At 50.4% G+C, this 26434-nt stretch overlaps 1 protein-coding gene across 2 annotated transcripts in view; it reads right to left on the minus strand.

The window, feature by feature from the left end:
• Nucleotides 1-26434, minus strand: part of ERG (ETS transcription factor ERG) — a 111309-nt gene that overhangs the window by 49581 nt on the left and 35294 nt on the right. For both annotated transcript variants that reach the window (XM_047098872.1, XM_047098871.1), the window contains exon 2: nt 12533-12750. In XM_047098872.1, the coding sequence (XP_046954828.1) occupies nt 12533-12750 (218 nt within the window). The remainder of the gene's footprint in view (nt 1-12532; nt 12751-26434) is intronic.

A 26434-nucleotide genomic window follows, 5' to 3' on the forward strand; every position in this document is an offset into this window, starting at 1 on the left:
AGAACTGGCCAACCAGGGAGGCCAGTGCAGGAATATTAAAAATAAGCAAATAATCAGGGCACCTCAGGGGTGCCTCAGGGTAGCTCAGTCATTTAAGCATCTGACTCTTGATTTCTGCTGAGGTCATGATCTTACGGTTCATGAGTTTGAGCCCTGAGTCAGGCTCTGTGCTGACAGTGGGAAGCCTGCTTGGGAGTCTCTCTCTCCCTCTCCCTCTTCCTCTCCCCTGCTAGCTCATGAACTCTCTCTCTCTCTCTCTCTCTCTCTCAAAAATAAATAAATAAACATTAAAAAGATAAGGGAATATGGGGCGCCTGGGTGGCTCAGTCGGTTAAGCGTCCAACTTCGGCTCAGGTCATGATCTCACAGTTCAGGGGTTCAAGCTCCACGTCGGGCTCTGTGCTGACGGAGCCTGCCTCGGATTCTGTGTCTCCCTCCCTCTCTGCTCCTCCCCCACTCACGGTCTGTCTCTCTCTCTCTCAAAAATAAATAAGCATTAAACATTTTTTAAAAAAAATTTTTAAAAAGATAAGGGAACAATTGAAAAAACAAAAAAACCTGGAGAGACAGAATGGTCTATATTCCAGTTTCCAAAAATCTTCTATGTTTTAAACTCACATTTGCCCCTGAGAGCACCCAATGCACTGTGGGCAAACAAATATTTACAGACCTTACTTGGTTCATCTCCTACCTAGTATTTGACTGTTTACTCATCCCAGGACCGGCCTCAAGCTCTCTTCATGTATTTACGTTGTAGTAAATATATGGGCAACGCATCTCGCACGGTGCCAAAGTCACGGTAAATGCCACATGTTAGCTGCTTCTTACGCACTTCACGCACACAACTCCACGAGGCCAATACCAGGAAACAGGAGCCCCGTTACAGGTAAAGCACAGAGGCTGGGTAGGGAGTGTGTTGTGTCCCAGGTGATACAACCAGCAGGGGAAGAGCCAGGATCTGATCTTAGGCACGCGGGGTCCTGAGTCCAAGTCCTCGATCACCACGCTCTAGGACCTCCCCCGGTAGCCCCACACGAGTCGTCCGTCTCACGGACGTGAAACACAACAGAATGGGCACCTGTTGGGTATTTTCAGAAGAATATCCTGGGAGTGGCCCTGAAGGCAGTCATGGAGAGATTTGCAGATGTGAGCTGAGCCACGTGCCCACAAAGGCAGGGCCTCCAGGGAGAAGCTGAAGATGATGTGTTTATGGGGACATACATACGGATTTTGGTTAAGTCTAGTTTTGTTTTGTTTAAAGAATTTTTTTTTAATTTTTTTTAATGTTTATTTATTTTTGAGAGAGACAGAGTGCGAGCCGGGGAGGGGCAGAGACAGAGAGGGAGACACAGAATCGGAAGCAGGCTCCAGGCTCCGAGCTGTCAGCACAGAGCCCAACACGAGGCTCGAACTCACAAACTGTGAGATCATGACCTGAGCTGAAGTCGGACACTTAACCGACTGAGTCACCCAGGCACCAGCCCCCCACCTTTTTTTTTTTTTTTTTTTAGAAAATGCTGATCAACCCCATTTACAGTTGAATGTCAAATGTTCTCCCCACCAGACCTCCTGGGGGAGCTCAGCACGGTCCCTTGGTCGCTGCAGGCTCTGCAGAGAGGATGGGCTAATGCTGGTGACTGTGACAGGAAATCTGGCCAGAGGTTCCCCGGCTAAGAGGCACAGCAGGAATGAACCTGACCCAGAATGTGGACCTAAGAACTGAGGACCAGGACAGAAATTGGACCATCGGGAAAGCAGTCAGTCTAAGGTTTTCAGATCGAGTGGAACACAGCCCGAGGCAAATCTTCATTTAGCTGTTGCCATACATATCACCCTATTTTATTTTTTATTCTTTTTAAAGAACTCCTTTTTTAACTTTTTTTAATGTTTATTCATTTTTTGAGAGTGAGGGAAACAGAGCGTGAGGAGGGGAGGGGGCAGAGAGAGAGGGAGACACAGAATCCCAAGCAGGCTCCAGGCTCCGAGCTGTCAGTGCAGAGCCCGACGCGGGGCTCGAACTCACGAACTATGAGATCATGACCTGAGCCGAAGTTGGAGGCTTAACCGACTGAGCCACCCAGACACCCCAAAGAACTCTTTTTTTTAATGTTTATTTTTGAGAGAGAGAGAGAAAGAGAGAGAGAGAGAGGGCGTGAGCACGTGAGCAGGGGAGGGGCAGAGAGAGAGGGAGACAGAGGATCCGAAGCAGACTGTCTACTGATGGCAGTGAACCCAACGTGGGGCTCAAACTCACCAACTGTGAGGTCATGACCTGAGCTGAAGTAGGACGTTTAAGCGACTGAGCCACCCGGGGGGCCCCAATAATACCTTATTTTAAAAAGGGATAATGCGCCTGTAAAAATGTACCGAGAAATTAAAACTGGGGCTTTGTTTTTGAAAAAAACAAAATAAACTTGGCATCTGACGTTGAGTTTCTCACATCAGAGGCTACGGACAGCAGGGTAGACTCCATCATGGAAAGAGCCCGCAGCGAACGGCACAGACATGGCCATTAGCTTGACAAGGACGGAGACTCAGCCCTGTACTGTCGTCTGTGCTGTGTGAATGGACCTCATTTATCCAAGAATGTCGCTGAACGCAGCCCCAGGCGACAGCCCTGAGCTCACCAGCCACATTAAATCTGTGATTCACCCTCAGTTCAGAATAGTTAGCAGAGGCTTTGGAACTTAGAAAAAGTCCACAGCAAGGCAAAATCAAATTTGGAAAATCAATGTACTTCTTCTGGAAGCGGGTAGATGGGGCACCTGGGTGGCTCAGTCGGTGAAGCCTCCAACTTCGGCTCAGGTCATGATCTCACAGTCCGTGGGTTTGAGCCCCGCACGGGGCTCTGTGCTGACAGCTCAGAGCCTGGAGCCTGCTTCAGATTCTGTGTCTCCCTCTCTCTCTGTCTGCCCCTCACCTGCTCACACTCTGTCTCTCTCTCTCTCAAAAATAAACTTAAAAAAAATTAGAAGCGGGTAGAGACAAACCCACGATCCTCTTGAAAATCTGCTTCTTCAAGACCCATCCTTCTTCCTATCCCTGAATTCCTCTTGCACGTAGAGACAACTCTCCACTGCCTTTCTCTCCACCACATGCTGGGGGAATAGTGTTCTGGAGCTCTGCTTCCAGAATGATCTTCCCCAAATACAAACCCACACTGGTCACGTGCATCCTAAGCCCTGCGTTGGACCACAGGACCTTCTTGGTCCACAGGACACGCCCCCAGACTCTCTGGGTCTCCTCAATTCATTCGTTTCTCCAACCAGCATTTACGGAGCAAATCTTTCTGCCAGGCCCTGTCCTAGGTGCTGGGGATACATCGGGGTCCCTGTTCTCACAGTGTCTGCATCTGAGTGGCGAGAGCCCCTCTCCCCCGCTACACCTTCTCTTGCCCTCGTTCACGATGGTCCTTATCACCCCAACTCTTATGCGGATAAGCAAGTTAATGTCGCTAGCACGCAGCCTTCAGCTCGTCGCCGTTTATTGGAACGTCACTATCTTCCAGAACGTTCTTTTTAGTTCATTGGGTGGTGAAGCTCCGTGAGAGAAATACAAAGGTTTTCTTTGGCAGTTCTGCCCTGAAAGTCCAGAGAGGCCCGTTCCGAGAGAGGGCCCACGGGAGGCTGGCTGGGGCAAAGTGCATACTTGGTTCTAATCGACCGAACAAACTCCTAATCGAGTTCCATGGCGTGGACTGAGGCAAGTCGCTACAAAAGGCATTTTCAGGCCCCCAGACAAGGAGGGGATTGTCTGGAGAGCGCCGGGGTAATTTGTGGGTCTGTTTTATTTCTGAATCAGAGGCAGTGGAAAAGCCGCTTCAGACCCCACGGCTGAGCGGCGGGCGGAGCTTGGCAGTGATTCATGGAGAGCTCCCCGCTCACACTGAAACTGGAGATGTTTGTCTTTACAGCTGGGTGTTATTTTTACCCTTGCTAAATATGCTCTCTTACACCTGGAATCCCAGTCTCTTCCCTCCAGCCCTGTCCCCTTCCCCCCCTCTCCAAAGCAGTTGAAGACTGAGTTAATTAAAAAGTCACCACCAACTCACCAACAGTTAGTTCTTTGTCCCTGCAAGGGGTTTGAAGCTTTCCCGAGTTTCTTCATTTAAGTTTATAATTCTCTTTACAGCTGAGAGCGGGTACCAGCCAGACCGTGTTACGTGTCGGTCCTGAAATCTCGGGGTGGGGGGCGATGCGTCCTTTTGGGCTTCATCATTTGGAAATAAAATGTGCTATAGAATAGGATCTCAATGAAGAGTTATATGCGCAGGATGAGATGTGGCTTCTCTTCTGTCTCGTTCGTGAGTTGTCTTTGTTGTTGTCGTTGTTTGCTTGATATACTTGGCATTTCTCAGAGAGGAAAGAACGAAGCCCAGTAGGCACCAAGGGGCTTCAGTCTTTTATTTGCATAACAGGCTATGCAAATTCTGGTTAACCAAAATGATTTCACTTTCAAGATAGAAAATCCCAAGGCGGTCCCCCCTGTCCCGCTGCCAATACCCGCACTGACCCAACGGAACTTTCTGGTGTCCTGACGGGGGGCAGGACCCCGAGGCTCTCCTACTCTACAAAATGGCGCCCACCCACTCGACACCCCAAGAGATGTCAAAGGAGGTAATGAGTGGCTGCTGAGGAGAAGGGTTGAGAAGTCTGCTCCAGACAGAGACGCGGCGGCAGAACCTCGGTCTCCCTCCCGACTGTTCCCTGGGTGAGGCTCTGGGTCCACGTCCCAGTTTTGCAGCCCGATGAACTGACATCTGTAAAGACTCAAGGTCCCTTACAAGTAGGCGAGCTATTACTAACTGGCCTCCCTGTCACGGTTCGGAAAACTCACTAGCTCGCAAGGCTCCCACAGCGTGACTTGGAAGGTGGCCGAACAAGGCATCTTGGATGCCAATCTGATTCAGAACCCTGAGGCAGACGGGAGTAAGTGAGATTAGCATTGGGAACTTCTCTGTCCTAACAGAATACATGAAGTCTTATAGCAAATGTAGGAAAATCAAGACTAAGTCAAATCTCCATGAGTCAAAGGAGAAAGGCACGGAGAGAGAGTGGTCCCAGCGAACCACGTTCAAATACCAAATATTGAGTGTCGCAGGTACGATGAAAGACTCTGGCATTAAAAGACCTTCAGCAGAGACTCATTCTGTAGGCAGTAGGTGGGCACAGCACAACACAACATAACACAACTGACGTGCAGGGTGGTTGAACGGTTGCCATCCTAACACTGAGAATTTTTGTTTCAGTTTTCATTTCGGCCCAATGAGTATTTACTGAGAGCCACTGATGAGCTTGGATGGCCAAGTCCCTCCAACCCGCTTGTTGTTTTTAAAATGTGGTTTTATCTGGGGACATGTCACGAAGGTAGCGTGAAGGTGAGTCCAGGTAAACTGGCCCGCTGGAATAAAACGACACGAGATGGAAGGAACGGTTTTCCTCCGTGAGACGGGTATAAACCCGTAATGTCATTCATACATCGGATAACACATCGTATATTAAAATCTATTAATAAATCATAGTTGGGCTGTGGATGTGCTGATAAATGCTGCTCCTTCTTGGAGTCCTTCTTTTGTGTCCAGGAGGATGGGGTCACACCCTCATGCCTGCGATGGCTGGGCCCCAGACATCCCTCTGTTCCGTACTTGCCACGGGATCTCCCAGAACCTTCCTCACGCCTGACGGACCGTGAGCTTCTTTTCACCCATCTTCATAGCAGCTAACGCAGTGCATGATGTGAACACCAATTAGATGTTAATTTAGGAAAAGGTTTCTCAATTTCGACACTGTTCACGTTCGGGGCGGGAAGGTTCTTTCAGAGGTGAGTGGAGGGGGCGGGGGGTGGGGGCGGGGGATCCTCTTTTGTGTATCATATAATGCTGAGCACCAGCTCTGGCCTCCAGCCACCAGACGCCAGGAATACCCCCCTCTCCCACTGTGACTATCAAAAGTGTTCTGCAGAGGCCCCTGGGGGGCTCAGTCGGTTAAGCGTCCAACCTCAGCTCAGGTCCTGATCTCGCGGTTTGTGAGTTCGAGCCCCGCGTCGGGCTCTGCGCTGACAGCTCAGAGCCTGGAGCCTGCTTCGGATTCTGTGTCTCCCCCTCTCTGTCTCAAAAATAACTAAACGTTAAAAAAATTTTTTTTTTTAAAGTGTCTGCAGACATTGCCAAATGTCCCCTGAGACACAATCACCAGGGTTGAGAAATGGTTTAATGAATTAAGATCCACTGAACTCAGGTGAGGAGGTGAGAGCCCCTCCCATTCCGCCCGGTGTTCATTAGCACTAAGTGCGTGGCCCCAACGTCTGGGCTGATGTTGGAGGCGCCCAGGCTCTAACCTCGGGAGGGTTCCCAGTGTGGTTTGTCCACGTCTCATTTGGAGTCTCCCCAACACCCTGGGCTCATCCCTACTTCCCGCCTTCTTCCTCCATAGGTCCAACCTGTCAGCAAAGCACGTCAGTCCTACCTTCAAAATGGGTCCAGAATGTCACCACCTCTCAGCCAGGCACCACCGTCCCTCACCCGAATTCCTGCACAGGCCTCCTCCAGGAGGAGCCTGGGAGAACCTGCTAACTCTGAGGAATGTCACGCCCCCACCTTCCTACAGCACCCCGACAGCCTCCTCGCTCACTCAGAGGGAAGATCGCTGCACCTCATTGCCTGTTTGTGGCTTGGGTCACTAGGTGTCAGTCACGATTGTCCTCCAGCGCTCCAGGCTGACCCCGGGGCCTTTGCACAGAGCACTCCCTTCTCCTGGAATATTCTGCTGTTTGACCATGGGGCGTTCTCCCTCACGCCCTTTGGGACGTTATTCACGTGTCACTGTCTTAGAGACCAGGCCACCCCATCTAGAGTGGCCACCCTGTTTCCCCGCTTGATTTTTCTCCTTCACATCTACCACGATCCAACCTACTGTATGTTTAACTAGATGGCTCAATGGCCATCTTCCCCATGAGAAAGGGAACAGAGCAGGGCAGAAGTTTTTTGTGCTTTATGACTGTAGGTCAAGAACCAAGAATAGTGACCACACGTAGTAAGCTCTCAGTGAATTCTTGTTGGATGGATGAATGACCGCACGCATAGCCAGTGTGCCTGATGCGCGGACGGGCCAATCGGGTCACCCCCTTTTTCCGTCATCGTCGTCACTTGGCAGATGCGTGTTCGTTAAATATGACGTCGAGAGCATCCTGCTGTCTGGCGTGCGGCTGGAGTTACCCGCCCAACGAGTCTTCTTCCCAGACCACAGAGAGAGGACAGACAGACAGACGGATAGACCGACTTCCTGGGAGCAGACCAACTTCTACACGTTGTATTCTCCCGGGCCACTCACTCTGCAGGGCACCCATTTTTCATCTCCCTCGACTCTGCAACCACAGAGCGGCGGTTCTCGGACCAGCGAGCGCGGGAATCTCCAGAGGGCTCATTAAAACACCGCGTGCTGGGCTCCGTCCCCGAGTCAGGCGGGATTCGGCGGGTGTGGGGTGGCCCGAGAACTGTACGTCTAACGCCCCCCCCCCCCGCCCCGGCGCCCCAGGGACCCCTCGCCCACCTGACTCCAGCAGGAAGTTGAGGACTCCAGGGGGTCTGGGGACGGTGCCAGGGCAAGACTCACAGGCACGGCACACAAGTTCATTACACTCCAGCTGCAACGAGCTTCCGGGTGGGCCCACGCCGCCCTGCCGTTACCTCCAGCCGGGCTACGCGGAATTTTCACCGCCTTAGGAAGGGGGCAGGAGACGTCCGATGCACCGGACATCTGGCTGCATCTCCGAGTCAGAGGCGCCGAGGTGCCACGACGCAGCTGCTTTGCACACAATACTGCCCGCCTACTCACGGAAGGCAATTTTCTCGTGGGCCGCAGGCGTGTGCGTGTGTGTTATTTCTTGGCCCATCTCGCCTGTCTGTAGGGGCCTGGGCCTTAGCAACCTCACGGCAAGTTAAGGCCATCAGCAGGGGGCTCACTAGAGGCCTGGCAGGCAGCGGAACTCCCCACAGGGCCTTTGTGTGTACCGCGCTGGGAAACAGCTGGTTCAAGTTTGCACACGGACCCTCCTCCGCCGTGTGGACACGTGGGGGTTTCTGGTGCGTGAGGCTGGAGTGAAGAAAGGGGGAAGGCAGGGTGGCCACGGACTACCGAGGCTGAGAAATGATGTCCCGTGTCTACACAGCGTGCAGTTAGATGGGTGTCTACAAGAACCGTGCCCTCTGATACAGCAGCGGCCAAGCCAAACCCACAATTACTTCCCCGCGGGTTCGCAAGGCGGTGGTGCCTTTCTCTCCTGTTTTCCTTTTATTATTTTTTATAGAGCTCTAGTATAATGGCAACAGATCTCATTTCGCCACTTGTATTTCATTTCAGGAGCCTTGTGAGCACATACGGGCTGAGGTTTTGTAGAACTCCACCACTTGGTTAGGAGCTGGGCTCCACCCTCCTCCCAAAGCACTTGGCTTTTTCCTCCAAGGGCAGGGACGGATGGACAGGGACAGAGAGGACCATTCGCGAGGGTGTCACTCTACGTAGAAGGAGCTGGGTCACGTTCAGGCAAGACCCAAGCTGCAGAGCGCTCTCGTCCTGGGGGGGTATTTGCACACTGGCACTCAGGGGCCGCAAAGGTATCCGCTCGCATGTTGCAAAGTCCAGTTTTTGACTTACGTAAATGCCCCTGGAACTTGATCAAGTCGCGTGCGCGCTGCATGGGAGTCTGACTCGTGAAAGCTTCCAGAAATGACCATCAGGACAAGCTGCCGAGCTGGGGGCCAGGAGGTGTGCTTCCTTTCACGCTGCTGTCTCTAACGCCCCGGCACACCTGGCCTGGGGCTTCCAGGCTGGGGGATTTGGGGGGCGGCGGCTGCTGTCTCTGGAGGGATGCCGGGAGACAGGGTGTTTAGGAGCTATACCCCTGTCCCTTCTGCTCACGCAGAGGTGAACCATGCCTGCTCCACACTGCCCCCGCCGAGAACTCCCGCAGGGCAGGACCCCTGTCTCGCCGACCCTGCCTCCGCCCCTGACCCTCATGTAGGGCTGCTACAGACAAGTGTCCATTCAAGGTCTCCAGAATGAAAACCAACTGAACGCAGATCCACGTTCCCCGTGATGGAGCTGTTGTGTGTAAATATCACACGGTGGGTCTGCAAAGTGTGCAGCCTGATCCACAGTAATCTTGTATCCACTCGTCGGGCCCCCAGATGAAACGAGCCTCAGCCGCCCCGACGGCAGCCTGTTGTGTTCTGAACAGCAGGTACTGCCTGGCCGCCCAGCTCTCAGTGCCCTGCAAGGTGCCAGTGAACCAACGATCTGAGGTACAACACCCTCTACCATTTCCCATCCAGCCGGCTGAGCCCCTCAGTACAAGGAACTGGCCACCGCAGGGAATCCTTGGCTTGGAGGTCTGAGAGGAATGGCTCCACCAAGCCCTGCCCAGCACAGAGTCTGGAAACACCAGGTAGGGCCGGTTTCCTGCGTCTACTTGGCCAGGGCATCACGCCCAGTGACTTAAACCACCGCTAATCAAGGTGTTGCTGTAAGGATATTGCATAGATGTTGTTGGCATCTAGAATCCATTGACATTAAATAAAGGCACTTATCCTTCTGAATGTGGGTGGGCCTCGTCTAATCAGTTGAAGGTCTAAAGAGCAGAAAACTGAGCTTCTCCCTAAGGAAGAAGAAGTTCTGCCTCAGGACCGCAGCAGCAGCAACTCCTGCCTGGGTTTTCAGCCCTCCAGCCTGCCCTACAGATCTCAGACTTGACCCACACAACTGCAAGAGCCAATTCCTTACAACAAACCTCTGCAGGGTCTGACCTATTGGTTGTTTTTCTGGAGACTTCAACTGACGCACCGGCCCAGGCAGCACACTCAACTCCAGCAGGCACACTGAGCTCTGGAAAGGACGGGCAGGAGCGCTGTATTTGTCTCTACTGCAAAGAGGGTCAGTGCATGTCACCCTCCTGTCTTTCCAGAACATTCTTGGGGGTGGGCAACGATGACACTTGGTGACCAGCTGCTATCTGTGTCATAGCTCCATTCCACGAGGCTTCGGCGGTTCTGGAAGCTCCTCCCTCCCTATATCATGCCAGCCCTGGATTTTCCATCAAAGAAGCGCGCGGATCTTGATCAAAGCTAGATGGAGGCAGCCACGCTCCCTTCACGGACCTGCCCGACATAGCACCGTGGATCCAAGAAGACAAGGGGAGCGACAGGACTGACTTGCCTCCCCCACCAAAACACATCACAGTTTGCTTCAAAAGCTGGAACGGCCTTTAAAAGTTCTGTGATGGGAACATTCTGAGCAATCCTAGATTTTCTGAGGGCCTGAGAGGTACTAAAGTTTCCACTGTTCCCCCACAAGATAACCGTCCAGTTCCTCCCAGAATGATGGCATTTCCCAGAGAAGAGACCCACCTTTGCACCTGATGGGAACCGCCACAGGGCCTGCCCTGGTCAGCTGGGCTGAGGAATGTGGAAGAAGCTTCCCGGGAGCCCCGTCTTTCTTGGGGACCCCGCCCCTTAGCCAGGCTCAGGGTTCCCGTCCCAAATCCCCGTGGGGACCTCCTTGGGCCGGGAAGGCTGGCCCACGGCCCCGGCCGGGCAGAAAATGGACGCTGGCTACAGAGAGGAAGCACAGGCCCGCCCCAGGGGAAATGGTGTCCACTTCTCCCACAAGACAGCGGGCTTCCTCTATTTACGTATTTTGTTAAATTCACAAATAGCACCGGAAGAATAAGAGAAGGTTTTGTTTCTCCAACACCGTCCTCACCTCCTCACTCGGTCTCCTTCTGGGGCTGCTGAATCCAGCCTGGCAATTCCCAGAGCTGGTCGCAGGCCAGGCTCTTGGCAACATGGGCTAGGGCACGGCTCGCTCCACTTTTTGCTGCCTGGAAATCGTCTCAGTGCCCTTTGCCCGAAGTGTTCTCTCTCTCTCTCCCTCTCTCTCCCATACTCAGTGTCTCCCTAACACAGCCTTGCTCTAACACACACGTACGCACGCACACACACACGCACGCACGTGGTGATGTATTCCTTGCAGGTAGAAACCAGCCTTGGAAGAAGTGCTACGTACTCAGGGCTCACAGCAGGACGACCAGTTAACGAGCAGGGGAAACATTCTATCAGACGGATAGGTTTACTGTGAAATAGTCACACGTAACCGTCAACTGGCCGGGCCAGGACTCCGCTATCCTGGACCCTCTGACTGCATTTTCTACCAGGGTCCTTTTGTCCTCATGGGCGTCTAGAAACTACTGCCTTGCCGGGCCTATCTTGGCTTGAATTCCACTTAAAGGACCAGCTTCGTAGCAAGATTCAACATCAGAGCTATCTTCCCCCTCTTCCAGAAGAAGCGAGACGCACAGAGTGAACGGGCTTCTCGGAGCCGAGGAAAACTCTTGCCGTCTCCCATCTCCCTGTCTGGCACGTCAGCCACACCGCGGACGTTCTCTCTAAGGCCCTGTGACTTGGCACTTTCATCAACTAGGGGTTGACGCAATGGTTTCCAGTGCTTATAAAACATGACAATTATAAAAAGCACATTTAGCATTGAAATATACGTGAAGCAAAAAGGGGGCCTATTATGGGCGCCGCGGAGTGGAAAATGCACTGGGTGTGGAGTCAGACGCCCTTGGTTTGAATCCAATTGCTCGAAGCTGGGATCTCAAGTTAGCCAGAAAATGCCTGAGCCTCAGTTTCCTCATCCATCAGATGGGGACAAGCATTCCTCACAAGGCTGCTTGGAGCATTCACAGCTCGCTGGCTGTACAGGGGCTTTGCGCGTTAACAAAGCACCAGAAAACGTGAGCCGTTCTTAGGACTCTACGTCAGATCATGCGGCATCTAAAGGGAATTATCCTTTCTTTGTCCTGGGATCTTACGTTCTTTCCGAATACGCGTGGGGTATCGCGTCGCAATGGAAGTCAACTTTACTTTTCAAAACCGCGTCTGATGAAACGCTTTTGGGCATCAGGTGCACGGTCCCGCATTCGATAACATATGCGGTGAGACAGCGGCAGTGACAAAGTCAGGAAAGGGAGTACTTCACGCGTGCCGCCAGAACTTGGCTTCAAGCGTAAGGAAAGGCCAGAAGCAACGGCGTGCACCAAGAAGGCAGGGGTGGAGCGCGTATGAACTAGACCCACCAGCCAAGTCATATGGCCCGGACGTCACGCCGCACTGCCTGGCCACTAGCTCACACTCTCCCTCCATAAAAACATAAGCCGGCATTATTTTCCAGGCAATAAAACCCTCAGAGATGAATTCTGCCATATGTGGGCACGGCCCCCCTCCCGCAGAGCCCTCGTGCCTGGGAAACAGAATCGAGCACATCTTCAAAGGGAGCTCTTGGTAAATATACTACCCGTTTTACAACCTCTAGCCTTCACGCAAACCACTGGAGAACACATTTTCTCAGCCCGGCCCGATGTTACCGCGCAAGGGCCTCACTCGCGGCAACGATCCTTGGAGAAGCGCGACTCGTTTGCCTCTTCCAGGGGCAGGAAAACAGCGAAGTCGGGGAGAAGAGGGGCAGGGGCGTCTCCTTACCTTGAGCCGTTCACCTGGTTAGGGTTACACTCCATCTTGACGGTGACCCTGGCTGGAGGTTGAGACAGCCAGTCCTGCTGAGGGACGCGGGGGCTCATCTTGGATGTCTGTCCATAGTCGCCGGAGGAGGACGCGGTCATGTCCGTCTTGGCCAGGTGTGGTGTTCCGTAGGCACACTCGAACAATGACTGGTCCTCGCTCACGACCGATAGCGCTTCCTGAATGCCCAAAGAAACACACGTTCAGGACGCGCCACAGGACAGTCACGCTTCAAAGGGCTGCTGGCTTGCGAGCCATTTCTAACTGGGACCACATTTTAGGGAGTTGTCGTGGTATCCATTTCTACCTTTGAGAAGAAAAAAGTAGCTGGGTTTCTTCCCTCCCGACCGCAGCAGTTGGAAGCGGCCGGCCCCGAAAAACTTTCCTGCGGGTCTCTTAGCATCCCCGGCCTGACTGCCACAGTGCAGATAATACCCACTTTAATCTCAACTCAAGGAAGTTGAATTTCAAAGGTCTTAGAAGACATCCAATTGCTTGTGTCATTATTTGACAAATGCAATCTATAATTCAAGCAGACAGGGTACAGAATGGTCATGGAGATTAAAAAAAAGAAATGTGATGGAGAACACCTAAGCATCTGGCGAAATTGCCACATTCCCAGGAGGTTTCCAAGAGGAGACGCTTAGAAGAAAAGTAAAGGGAAGTGGGGCACCGAAGGACGAACGGACAAAGGTACGAACTTTTCCACTTCGAAGTTATTAGCTGAAATGGAGTTTCGAGCAGTTTCCATGATGGCGAACATCTGGATGATAAATGAACCAGAAAAAAAAGAAAAAAAAAAAAAAGCTCTGAATTATCCAGATGCCTCCAAATACCAGGATGTTTAAAATATCTGGGATCACTGACGAGCTATTTTTCTCCCTTATTTTCTATTAAGATCTTTGGTCCTTTGTGTGATTTGGTGCAAAGAAATAGAAAATATTCGTCATTGTTGGGCCATTCTCGTGGGGCTTTAAGTCAAACAAGTGGCTGGCCTATGGCTACGCGTATATCCTATTCGCCAGATCGGCAAAGGCAAATTAGATCTGGAAATTTCAACTGCTTGGATGATATACCGTGCTGCAGAAGGAATTACGGGACAATCCAATTTTGGTTTCTCTAACAGAAACAAGAAATCCATGGGATACCTCATTTGTATTTCAGTCCTTGGGCATCCACAGTTATCGTTATCGACTGGCCAGAAGCAAATGCTGTGTGGGTCATACATTATTTTAAAGAAAAAATGGAAATTTTAGGGGTGCCTGGGTGGCTGAGTCGCTTAAGCGTCCGACTTAGGTCGCTCAGGTCTCATGGTTTGTGAGTTCGAGCCCCACATCGGGCTCGCTGCTTTCAGTGCAGAACCCACTTCAGATCTTCTGTCCTCCACTCTATGTCTGCCCCTCTCCCCATGTGCTCTCTCTGTCTCTCTCTTTCAAAACAATAAATAAATAAATAATAAAGAAATAAACATTTTTTAAAAATGGACATCTTGCGACCTGGGGGGACAGTGGAGACTTTAGTCCCAACTGCTCATCCCCAAATGAGAGAATCTGAGATCCAGAAAAGTCCAGAACTCACCTTAAAGGGAGCTGTGGAATTAGGGATAGATCGGACTTGTGTTTTACCTTCCACTGCCTCAGCCTACGACGATGCCTTTCTTACATCTCTGGGTTTGGGATACTGTTTACGTTAGCACTCCCTTCTTTTTCTTCGAGTTGGTATTTCAGTAAATAAGGTCGCTCCCTGTTAGTAACAGAGACTTGGGAGGCAGCTTTTCGAAGACACAGACCTACCTCCTTGCAGAAGTATCAGGATTATTAGAGAACACGTGTAATTTCACAAAGCACCCCTCCCCACCCCGCGTGCACTCTGCCACCCGAGGACCAACCTCACAAGCACATGAACTTCGTTGCCCAACAACACTGAGCTACGAATCAGCGAGTAGGAAGAACCAGCAGCAACAAACTCAGCGCTCTGGCCGTCAGAGTGGTGGCCAGGTGCCTGTGCATATATACACCCCACCACTCCCCACTTCTCAAAAATCCCCAGAATCACAGCTTGTGCCACTTGGGGGCAAGAGTCAGCTGGCGGTGGAAACAGTAACACAAAACGTACACAAGGACGGCTCGCGCCCGCCAGACGGCCACAATCGGACACGAGGGAGGAACAACAACAACAAAAAGGTAAGGCATCTTGAATCCACAGAAAAACCAAACACGTCAACAATAGACAACAGCGACACGAGGCAGCAGCTCCGAAGCTCTGGGCACCGGAGACGTCCAGGGGGACCCGAATTACATGGCTCTGTCTTCTGGTCCCAAGGGAGGGTAAAGGAATCTCACGACTCAAAATTCACAGGTGTGGCCTTACAAGTAAAATCAGCACCACGGGCTTAGCGTCCTAGTGATATTTTCAAAAAGACATCAATCCCAGCATCTTCGATAGTTTCTGCAAAACTGAGTCTCCCCTCCCATAGCAGCACTTGGACAGAAAGGGTTCGCCTGGTCAGAACAGGAAACGAGGCCGACGCCTGCCCCCCTCTCCCGCCTGGTCCCACAGACAAGACCCAGTTCAAGACCCAGTGCAAGGTTAGCGCCGGCTCCCCGGTGAAGAGAAACACGAATAAACGTGCGATTCGTATCAGAACTCGGCAGAAACAGGTGGGGGAGGAGGGACGGGCTAGGTTTTAAATTACAAGCGAGAAAGAAAGAGGTCGTCCCGACAAAAAGAGTCACAGCGTCAAAATATGAGTATACCTCCGAGATAAAGTAGAGTAGGGCTTCCCGTGACCAAACAAATGCGGCGTAAGATTTTAAAAAGTGGATCAAACTAGAAGAACTAAGACAAGGCTCCAGTGTGTGTTTGGAGAGGCAGGAACCCATTCTCACATCTGGCAAAGCATTATTTCAGCACATGGTTTTCTAAAGAAAGAAATCAAAGTTAATTGAGATCGATTTAGAGGAAGGAAAAAAAAACTTACAAAAGCCAAAGATAAGGGAGACACACATCTTTTCCTCATATCTTAAAGTTCTCCTCAAAGTTCACATTGCATAAAAAATGAGAAAGGTGGTGCAATTCGGAATATCAAAGGTTGCTTTTGTTCACTAGAGGAGAAAGAGCTCCAAAGTGAGGGAGGTTCAGGACAGGCATTTCACGAAGGGTGAAATCGAAGCCACATTCTGGAAAGAGAGAGCAATAAAAACGCAGGCCCCGAAGTTATTATAACTGGACCAACACCGCCAAACACCTAGAATTAAGGAAGGTCAGGAAAAGGAAACAAACAGAATCAATCTCTCTTCCTGTCTCTCGGTCTCTCTGTCTCTGTCTCTGTCTCTCTCTCTCTCTCTCTCTCACACACACACACACACACACACACACAAACACACATGCCCATGTAGCACATTTTCGCAACAGGAGAGTAAAAAGAGGCCAAAGGCTGGTTGTCAGAGACCCCCTTCGACAAGGATCGTCACTAAAAGTAACCGCCCTTTAGAAGAAAACAAGCAAGAGACACTACAGACCAGCAGTGTTTCTTTGTCCATCCATTTGACTTAGTGACATCGTCCCTTTGGCTCGGTGTGAATGACAAAGGCTGATGTGAAGGATTCGCCCCCTCCCTGCTTGGCGGCTCTGGGACTTCAAAGAGGGAGAGGATCTCGCCCGGCAGGATTAAAACCAGAACAGAGCTCTGAACACAGGCTGGTAACCAGGAACACATGAGTCCCTCAACTCCAGCTCCGCAAGGGACTCCTGGCCTTGGCTGACGCTGTCCCTGCTTCCCTCCTCGTCTGTGGCCACCTCACCTACCTACCTGCCTACCTGCCTGGGGTGTCAGAAGATGCCTTAGTTAACATGCATAGGCTATGCTCTCAGAACGTTCGGGCAGCCGCGGGACTTGGGGACCGCTCGGGTTGCCTTATAACGGAGAACTCAAAAAAAAAGTCAAAACCTGGCAGAAACGTGGCATAATAATTTAATATGCCTGCCTCTATGTTACTATAAAAAGAGCTGAACTTTAGATTGGTGTGTGGGGGTGTTTTCTCTGTGGCTCCAGGAAAGTTGGGATATTCCAATGTGGCAAGTGACACACGACCAACCTCGTTTTTTACGAACTTATGAGACGCACATAAATTCTAAGCAAATTGCCCCCAAATTAAAGGTCGTGCTGTATTAGGGCTACGGTGTTTATTTCAAATGAATGTACTCAATGCACCAATAACATACGAGGACCATTCTTTTGGAGTTTGGTCATGGGCTAAGAGTCAACTGATCGTTCCAGAAGCTGGGGAGTTCTCACCCAGATGATATTTCATAGTGTGAGCCTAAAATTCGATTTGTCTTCTTTAAAAACATTTTTTAATGTATTCATTTTTGAGACGAGAGAGAGAAAGAGAGAGAGAGCGCGCATGACCAGGGGAGGGACAGAGAGAGGCGAAGCCACAGGATCCAAAGCAGGCTCCAGGCTCCGAGCTGTCAGCACAGAGCCCGACGCGGGGCTCGACCTCACGGCCCATGAGATCATGACCTGAGCCTAAGTTGGATGCTTAACTGACTGAGCCACCCAGGCGCCCCACGCTTTATTTTCAAGTAACTAGATTTGGGTACGGCAAAGGATCCAAATGCTTATGTTCAAAAGATAATAATGAGGGGTGCCTGGGTGGCTCAGTCTGTTAAGCGGCCGACTTCGGCTCCGGTCACGATCTCGCGGTCCGTGAGTTCGAGCCCCGCATCGGGCTCTGTGCTGACAGCTCAGAGCCTGGAGCCTGTTTCAGATTCTGTGTCTCCCTCTCTCTGACCCTCCCCTGTTTGTGCTCTGTCTCTCTCTGTCTCAAAAATAAGTAAATGTTAAAAAAAAAAAAGATAATAATGAAAAGTGGAATGTACTTTGTAAGCGCACTGACGTTTTCAGCAGAAGACATCAGGGGTCCTGAAACAGATGCATTCCTTTCTCTACCAGATGAGTATTTTGAGAAGCTCCTACATTTCAAGTAAAAGAATTAGAAAATAAGGCCTGGGCTCCTCTTTGCTCCTAATTTTGTGACCCCCCCTCCCCCCACGAGGGTTAAAAGTACCACATTGTTAATCCAGAGAACCCAACATACTTAGGTTGTCATGAAATCTGGGAGTGAGTCACAGGATGAACGGCCCTCCTCCATAACCGAAGCAAGCAAGACAGAGAGACAAGTCCTTACGTGGTTTTCAAAAATCCCAGAAACATCCAGAACTCGGCGTCCACCGAACTGGATTCCCAAACCCATGTCTCTCCGGCTTCCTCAAGTGTCATGTGCCTCCAGGAGTCAGGAAAAACAAGTGGAAAACGTAAGTGAAACAAGCACGCTAAATAAGATTACGGTCGTGCTTTGGAGAACATTCTCAACGAAGTTCTTGCTGTCACAACACAGCGTCTGTTCCAGGAAGCCAGTGTCATCTGAAATCAGGAGCCAGTCTTTTCCACGGGGGTTCTCAAACCCACTGCACCCCATTACAAAACTCTTCCTTCAACGTCTCCCACACAGAGCCAAGCAGAATTTGGGGCATCCCGTAACTCCACAGCCTGCAGGGAGTACCGTATCTTCTGGCCACTTTTCTCTGGATTCACAAACAGCTGCTCCATCACAAAATAACCAGGCTGCGCTGGGAATGAAGCGCTCCGCGTGCACATTCTTTTAAGCCCTATGCCACGGACTACACCGTTTTCCACATTTTCCCAGCTCTGAAATCTGGAAGCATCTTACAGTCAACGGCATGCCACTGGCTTGCCTACTCATGTCTTTCCCCTTGGTGGCAGACGAAATGTTGGTTCATTTTATAACCAGTGCCATCTTAAATTTATGAAACATGGTCATTCAGTTCTGACAGCAACCCCGTAAGGTCAACCGCCACTCACGCCCCAGGACGAGAAACCAGGCCTGAGAAGAAGAGAGACGTCAGTAAGGAGGGCCAAGTAGAGGCAGGGTCTGGGGCTCTGGGGAGAATCCCTCCCCAAGGCTGCACCCTCACCACTGCCCGGATGTCCGAGAAGGAAGGAAGGCTGGGCTAATGGAGGCCACGTGCAGAGCGCGTCCCTACCCGGTCTTGTCACGGCCGTGGAAAGAGCAGGGCTGTTATCACAGTAAGAGATGGGACCACCTAGAAAGAGAGAGGCTATAGAGGGACTCAGTGGGAGAGGGTGAAGAAATAAATGCCCAGAATCTCACGATTTATGACGGAATTAAAGCATCGGGAGAGGAAAGGAACCCTCTACATACAAAAGGCTCTCCCATGAGCTTAAAAGCTATGCAGCAACAGGCCCCAGATGCATTTCAGTATTTCTTTTCTTTTTGCTAATGTTTATTTATTTTTGAAAGAGAGAGAGAGAGACAGAGGGACAAAGTGTGAGTGGAAAAGGAGCAGAGAGAGAGGGAGACACAGAATCCGAAGCAGGCTTCAGGCTCCGATCTGTCAGCACAGAGCCCGATGCGGGGCTTGAACTGGCGAACCGTGAGATCACGACCTGAGCCGAAATCGGATGCTTAACCGACTGAGCCGCCCAGGCGCCCCCATTTCAGTATTTCTTAGATAATCAACAGAGCTGTTGTTTTCTTTGGTTAATCATATTATTCAGACTTAAACTGAGGGCCATGTATCGGGACGTGTGCATCCTGGGTGGATGCCTGACTTCTCTTGGTGAATAATACACAGGAAAAACAGGGCAAGTAGGAACCCCATTTACAAATACACTACAGCCAGCAGCACGTGGTGGCCTTGTATGGGTGTCTAGAGACCTAATGGTATTGGAAAACTCTTATTAGGTTGTCTCAAGCCCGACTGTGTATAGCTTCTCTTCAAGGCAGACCCCTGCCATAGATGCTTCTGGAAAGTCACTTCCTGCTCACATTTGGGAGGGAAAAAAGCAACAGTACACCTAAGGGAAGACCTCCACCACCACCTCCCACCACCATTCACCCAACACCCACATACCAATCGCGTAGAAGGACTTATTCTGAATGTGTATGTTTTTGCATTCAGATACAGCCAACATCTCATGTCATAAGAAGCTTCATCTGACCAGTGGGCCTTTTCATTATGACACACACAAGAAGCCAAGCACGAAGTTACAGATGGGGTGAATCCCTGTTGCCCTCTCCTGATATTCTTTTTAACTCTTTGGTGCGGGAAACGTTAAAACCATATATTAAACGTAGCATCTAGCTCTGTGTCACGTTTTTCTCATTTAACACATTGCTATTTGAGTCCTTCGAAAAATATAAAAAATCTTGGATTCACCTCAAAGGGAACATGCACGTAGGCAAACGAAGTCCATTTGAAGAGCGTATTTCTCCAACATGGTGTTGCTTCAGTATCAGACAAGTTGACAACATGTGCTACCAGCTCGAGACCCAGGACAGGGGTGGAGATAGGGAGATTCATCCAGATGTGTGTACACACGCTGGCACACACAGATATACACCCACCTATCCGTCTACAATCCATCCACCCATCCATCCACCCATCTATCTCCTAACGTTATCATTATTCACAGGGCACATGAAAAAGACTTTGACATATTCCTCATCTCTCAGAAGACTCATGGGGCAGATGTTGCATAGATGACACAGAGAACCTGAACTCTCTCTTTTCCATCTTTCCTCATCCCTTCCTTTCTCGTCTAGAAGGTGCTTCCCTCTGTTCGGCATATCCCTTCAGAAAACACTGAGCTACAGACGGCCCCCTCAGGACCCCCTGTAGAATTTCCCTGCTCTGAACTCGCTGGATTTCTCTTTGGCTCTGGGCAGGTCTAAGGTGACCCCGGGAATTCTCTTTGCTCAGATACCTGTCTCCCAGCTCCCACACTTATTAAAATATAAGCATTTTCAGGGCGGGATCATTTATACATTCGTTACTAGCATCAAAAGAGCTGCTTAACATCACGTTTGCTGATGTTCATATTAACCATTAAAGTCATGAAATCAGGGCGTCTGGGCGTCTCAGTCCATTAAGTGTCCGACTTTGCATAGGTCATGATCTCACAGTTTGTGGGTTCGAGCCCGCATTGGGGTCTGTGCTGACAGCTCGGAGACTGGAGCCTGCTTCAGATTCTGTGTCGCCTTCTCTCTCTCTCTGCCCCTCCCCGCTCTCACTCTGTCTCTCAAAAATAAATTAAAAAAAAAGTTTTTAAAAGTCATGAAATTATATTACAGCCCAATCATAATGCAGTAAGTGGGGTCCCAAAACTTCTATCCCATCACAATGAGGGATCCACGTTTGTGAGATCAATGGATTTTGCATCCAACGGCCAGGAATCCAGAGGCTAACCGTCCCTGGCAACACGTCTGTAGTCACCCGCACAGAGCATCGCAGGGTCTTGCCTTAAATCTGCGGAGGCATAAACTGGGGACCCTATGTAGCCAGGCACATACAAATAAAATGAGGCTTACTGGAAATTAAAATCTCCAACGCAACAGAGAAGCATTCATTGCGGAGCAGAAATCCTAGAAATATTGTGGAAGACCAGAGCTTTGCAGAAAAACTTCAGAGAAAGAATAGTTAGGTCTCACGCAACGAAGACTAGATTTCAGCGAACCTTGAGGAATCAGAAACCCGGCACACATAATTTTAAAATGACTTCTGTTTCCTTGCCCAGGGCTGTGCAGGATGCCCTCTGAAACATCGGAGAGAACTGAAGGAGACTCTTTCTGTCAGCAACGGAAGGGTGAAGGGTGCATGGTTTCAGATGTGCAGGAGTTGCGTCCTGAAGACTGACCACCCAGCCCAAGGCTGGAGTTGACTACAGTACCTGGAGCGTTCTTATCACAAAAACAAACAAATAAAGAGGGAGGGAGGAAACTTTTTGGGGCGACGGATGCGTTTGTGGCGGAGACTGTGGTGGTGGTTTCATCGGTGGATACTCTTCTTGGACTCATTAAGTTGTACACGTGAATACGTATGGCTTTCTGCGTGTTAATCAAGCCTCAATAAAAAGGTTAAGAAAAAAAAAAAGGAACAATGTGTAAGTGATGTTAATAGCTTCTTTGTTCTCCTACAAAGAAACGTATTTTTTCCCATAGGCTTCTTTCCTTCTTTAGAGATGAACTAAAAGTATAAAAACATGTGTGGAAGCATCCTGTTTATAAGTTTTAGGTCGGAGGAAATGCAAAGATCACCATGACTGCCCCTGTAGACCTCCTGCGCCCCCTGAGTTTGGTGGGGCTGGCGTTCAATGTTCCTTTTTGTTTTCCTAATCACTGCCGTCACCTAACGGTCAGAGGATATGCATCCAAAGCCTTCATCTTATTTTTATCTAGTTTTATTTTTCGGTAATCCATTGGCGATGAAAAGAGAACTTTGGGAACCGCTTCCTGCTCCAACTGCCACAAGGAGCTTGCTGAGAGCTTGTTAGAGATGCAGATTCTGGTCCCCAGCCCTGCGAACAGTCCACTCCACAACATGGGCATACTACATCCTCACATGGGCAAGTTCAAACACAGCTGCCTCACCCTTGTCGGAGTCTCGATTGTTTCAACTGTAAAGACGGCATTAATCACAGCTGCCCACCTTCCAACCAGGGATGTTAACTGGACTCGGTGAGCTAGGATGTGGAAAAGGTTTTATAAACTTTCCTATTATGTTTCAATTATTATCACATTCTAGAAAGTTGACGAGACTGACCCAAATGCTCCACGTGGTTCAAGCCGTGGTTTGGATTACCCATTCCTAGTCATGTGGTTCTAACAAGCCAGATGCCCGAAAAGTATAAAGTCTCTTACGTGTAAGTAGTCACTTCTCTTTGTAAAAACTAGTTTTGAAAGTCATGTGCCTTTATCTCACGGGGGGAGAGCACAAGCTAACACCTCTTCTTTTGATGTTAAGAGGACATTAGTCACTCTAGCCCCATGTGATTTCACCTTTTTGGTCCCTGATCAGTTCTTGCAGAGTTTTCAGTTGTAGTCCTACATTAGTTTGTTTGGTATTAATAAAACACAAGCTTCGTGTGAGAAGGGATCTGGGTCTTCTGGTCAAAACTGTAGCCTCAGCTTCTGGTACATTCCTTGGCATGCTGTTGGCATTCTTTATATGATGACTAAATGAATGGATGGGTGAATGGATGAATAGATAAATGCACAGGTGGGTGGGTGGATGGATAGGTGGATAGATGGGTGGATGGATAGATGGATGGATGGATGGATGGATGGATGGATGGATGGAGATACCATGTTCTTACAACATAATCTGTATTTCTCTCCCCAAAATAGCCCATGGCACACAACTGATATTCCTCAAACTCCCAAAAAGGTCTTCTCTTCTGGGATGTGGGATCCCTGATGTTTTTTATTTTAACTTTCCCTAAAAGCTCATGAGTTTTTAATAAACTGGTACAAGGACGTGTTCCTACAGCAGCTTTGCTAAGAAACTCGTGGGATGATGCTATCCTTCTGATTTTTGAAGCTTACTCGCCCAGCTTGGAATGCAGGTGATTCAGGTTTCAAGAGGCACAGAGGATTCTCAGAACAGCACCCCAGGCCCACAGGGGGACACAGTCTTTTGCTGTCACAGTCTGTCGGAACGGTCTCTTTCTGAGCACCAAGGGAGGGATGGTATGTCACCCCTCTCGTGTGCAGAAGGAGCTCCGCGTGAAATACAGGCAGCCCTCTGCTTGGCCTTTGCAAACCACACATGTGCACACTAAAAATACAGTGCAGTGCACATCTGGGACGTGTCTCCTCCGTGAATCTCTGACACATGGATTCATTGTTTTCGATAAAATTCCAAGAATTCTATTCATGAGAAAGTTCTGGCACAATGGAAAACCCTGGCAAGCGCAAGATAGGAACAGCAGATGTCCCGGCCTCCACCCACAGTGCTGCCGCTGCTGGCTCAGCTTGTTTCCATCAGGTTTCTATCTCGTGCCTGCAAACTTCTAATCCGAGCCTCTCTCTAAAAGGAGCGTGAGAGCAGCCTTACATTCAAAACAAAGTTGATGGGGCGCCAGCGTGGCTCAGTCGGCTGAGCGGCCGACTCTTGATTTCGGCTCAAGTCATGACCCCAGGATCGTGGGATCGAACCCATGCTTAGCTCAAAGCCCGCTTTAGATTCTCTCTCTCTCTCCCCCTCTGTCCTTCTCCCCTACTCACGCTCTCTCTCTCTCTCAAATAGAACATAAATAAATAAAAATATAATTGATGCAGTTCCTTCCAGACGTGTGAGAGCAGATTCGACCCGCGAGTGCCCGCTGGGGCACATGGGGGTTTAACAGAACAGCAGGGATGCAGGGTCCCTGATTCCAGATGTAGCCACCCACTCAGTGCGGCCACTCGGTGAGGCCCAGCCCTGGGGCCACCACTCCTTAGGTCTGAAATGAGGGTCTGCTCTTCTGATGTTTCCTAAGGGCCCTTCTTGTACCCAAATAAAATCCATTTTATTTAACTAGTGACATTCTCTTCCTGCCATGGCCACAAGGCAAGCTCCACCTTCTCCATCTGTGACCGCCTTTCTCTACCTCTGAGCAGATGTTGGGGGGGTGGGGGGAGTATCGGTGGAGGTCTCCCCTAGGCGCATCTGATCTACCACTTGTGCGGTTGTCAAAAAGTTTTTATAAGGTCAAGTTAGAGGTTAGCTTTAGGCTCCGTTCCCGCAGCCCCAGATTTGAATTGCCCACGTCCCACGAACACCTTCCTTGCTCACCGTGAGAAGGTAGACGAGACCCTGAGAACTCATTTCACGTCTTCAGGTGTCGTTAGGATGTCATCTCCCGTATGGGGACTCTAGGGCCGTTTGGCACATCAATCACGCCAATGATAACAAAGTAAGGTTCTACTAACCAAAGCCTTACAGAAGCCAGGACGAGCGGGTGAGGAAGTCGAGCACATGTACGAAGCCCCAAGGACTGTCAAGGTCCAAAGACCTCCCTCCCTTCCTTACCATCCCCATTCTCGAATAATTGTCGGCACAGACCACATACTGTATACAGCAGACCCGAACGTGGACACTTTCTCCTTCTTAGACACCGACTCCCGCTGTGGAAAGAGCCAAGCGCTCCCCCACTGCGAGGGTCTCATCCCTGCCAAGCTCCTGCTTCGGCTCTGTGAGTAATGATGCCTCCCTCCCCGGGGCCGGGAGGCTAAGCCTGTACTCTGCAGAGATTTTCCAGTACATAAATCTGCCCTAGTTTCTGCACAGGAAGGAGACCAAGTAGCCAGGGCATCATAACCTTTGTTCATGCTCGGGGCTGACCTCATTCTTCTCCCATGATGTAGTCTGGAACACCAGGGAGCACCCTGTCATCGGAACACTTTTCACGCACCAACAAGCTGGCCGCAGCGAGACTTGATTTTTACGACTCTGGGAGCGTTGATCTCAAAACCTACTGCACTTGAGTTATTCATTGTAAATTTGCCCGACAATTTCAAACCACACATACATATATCATACCCAACGGGGCTCTCTTGGGAGTCCGCCCTGCACCCCTCTGTAAATTGGTCTACGTTAGAAGTCAGAATCGCTCTTTAAAACTCTGTAGATCCATTCATACCCAGACCAGTCTAACTTGCAGAACAGCAGGTGGCCTGAAACTTTTAACGAGGCCTACACAAGGGTCTAAACCTCGGTTTTTGGATTGGCTCTTTATTTGGAACCTCTTCACTTACTGTACTGAATCCTCATGGAGAAAACAGACCCACTGATGTCCGTGGGCCCATCTTTTCCATGCAGAGGAGGAGGCTTCCAGGGCTCAGGCCCATGCTGAACACAAAGACGCCTGCTGGATGGGTGAGAGGTGGGCACCTGCCTCCCCAGCCCCGTGGCCGGTGCAGAGCAAGCTCCCTTCGGAAGGGTGGGGTTTTATGTCACTCACCCACTTGGTTTGCATAACGAGCCTTTGTGCATATCACCCCTCTACCGTCTGCTTCTGGAACAAAAGATGATTTGCCTTCCCTGTCTTCTAACCCGACAGAGGGCGCAGATCGCTACCGTAAGCACAGGCGCCCTTGAAATCAATTTAAAAATTAAAGCGAGGTATACGGAGCTGTGTAACTGGAAGTCACAAAGCCACTTCCGCCCCTGTTCCATCCGACGCCACGAGCTCCTGATCCCAAACTGAACAGACATGTCCCCCTCTAGAGTCCCTGTCAAGCCAGGGGCCAGACGGGCCCCCCTGGGCCCTGACATCCGAGGCTGGACTGTAACTCGTGCCTCTGACGGTGACGCAGAACTGTCCCAATCGCGACGCGCTCCCACAGAACCCATCCTTGAGCGCGGGCTCGCTCCCATCCGCTGGGTTCTCGCTCGTGTGAATGCGCCAACCTTCACCTTTGCTTCCGCGCAGAAGAGCATCTGTGTGTCAGCGGGCGGGGGCGACGAAAACAGCCATGCCTCGTCAAGTTTCTGGTAGCTCCTTAAGGCACCCTCGTTCCCGCGGGCTCCTCAAACCTGGCGTCGCGGGCAGAAGTGGCCTTGCCGGGCAACGCGCTCTCGGTGGCGCCTTCAGATCTACGCTTGCCCGCGTTCTCTCTCTTACCCCCACTCAAGGGCAGGCAACAGACAACCTTTATAATTCAAACTAAGTAAGTGCGTAACTTGTGGAGGGAATCCGAACCTTGCTTTTCAAAGGCTGATGCTGGAATCAGTAACAGTGGCAGCAGCGGGGACCCCTGTTATGTACACAGACCAACCCCCCCCCCAGATGCCTTCCTTCCTGAAAGGCACGAATAGTTTTCACCTCGTAAGGGACATTCTTTCTCTCTTTGAAGTTCTACTATTTTCAAAACGGAGTGTGATCCGAACGCACGTATCGTGCATGCCGCGTATACACCACAAGCCACACGTAACGAGCCGTTATACCCACCGTCTGTCGCCTATGCGATGAGAACTCCCCTTATCATCACACAC

Source organism: Lynx rufus, unplaced genomic scaffold (genome assembly GCF_022079265.1).
Source record: "Lynx rufus isolate CCGP_SWC_20201006 ecotype Redwood Valley unplaced genomic scaffold, mLynRuf1.p SCAF_5, whole genome shotgun sequence".
NCBI lineage: Eukaryota > Metazoa > Chordata > Mammalia > Carnivora > Felidae > Lynx > Lynx rufus.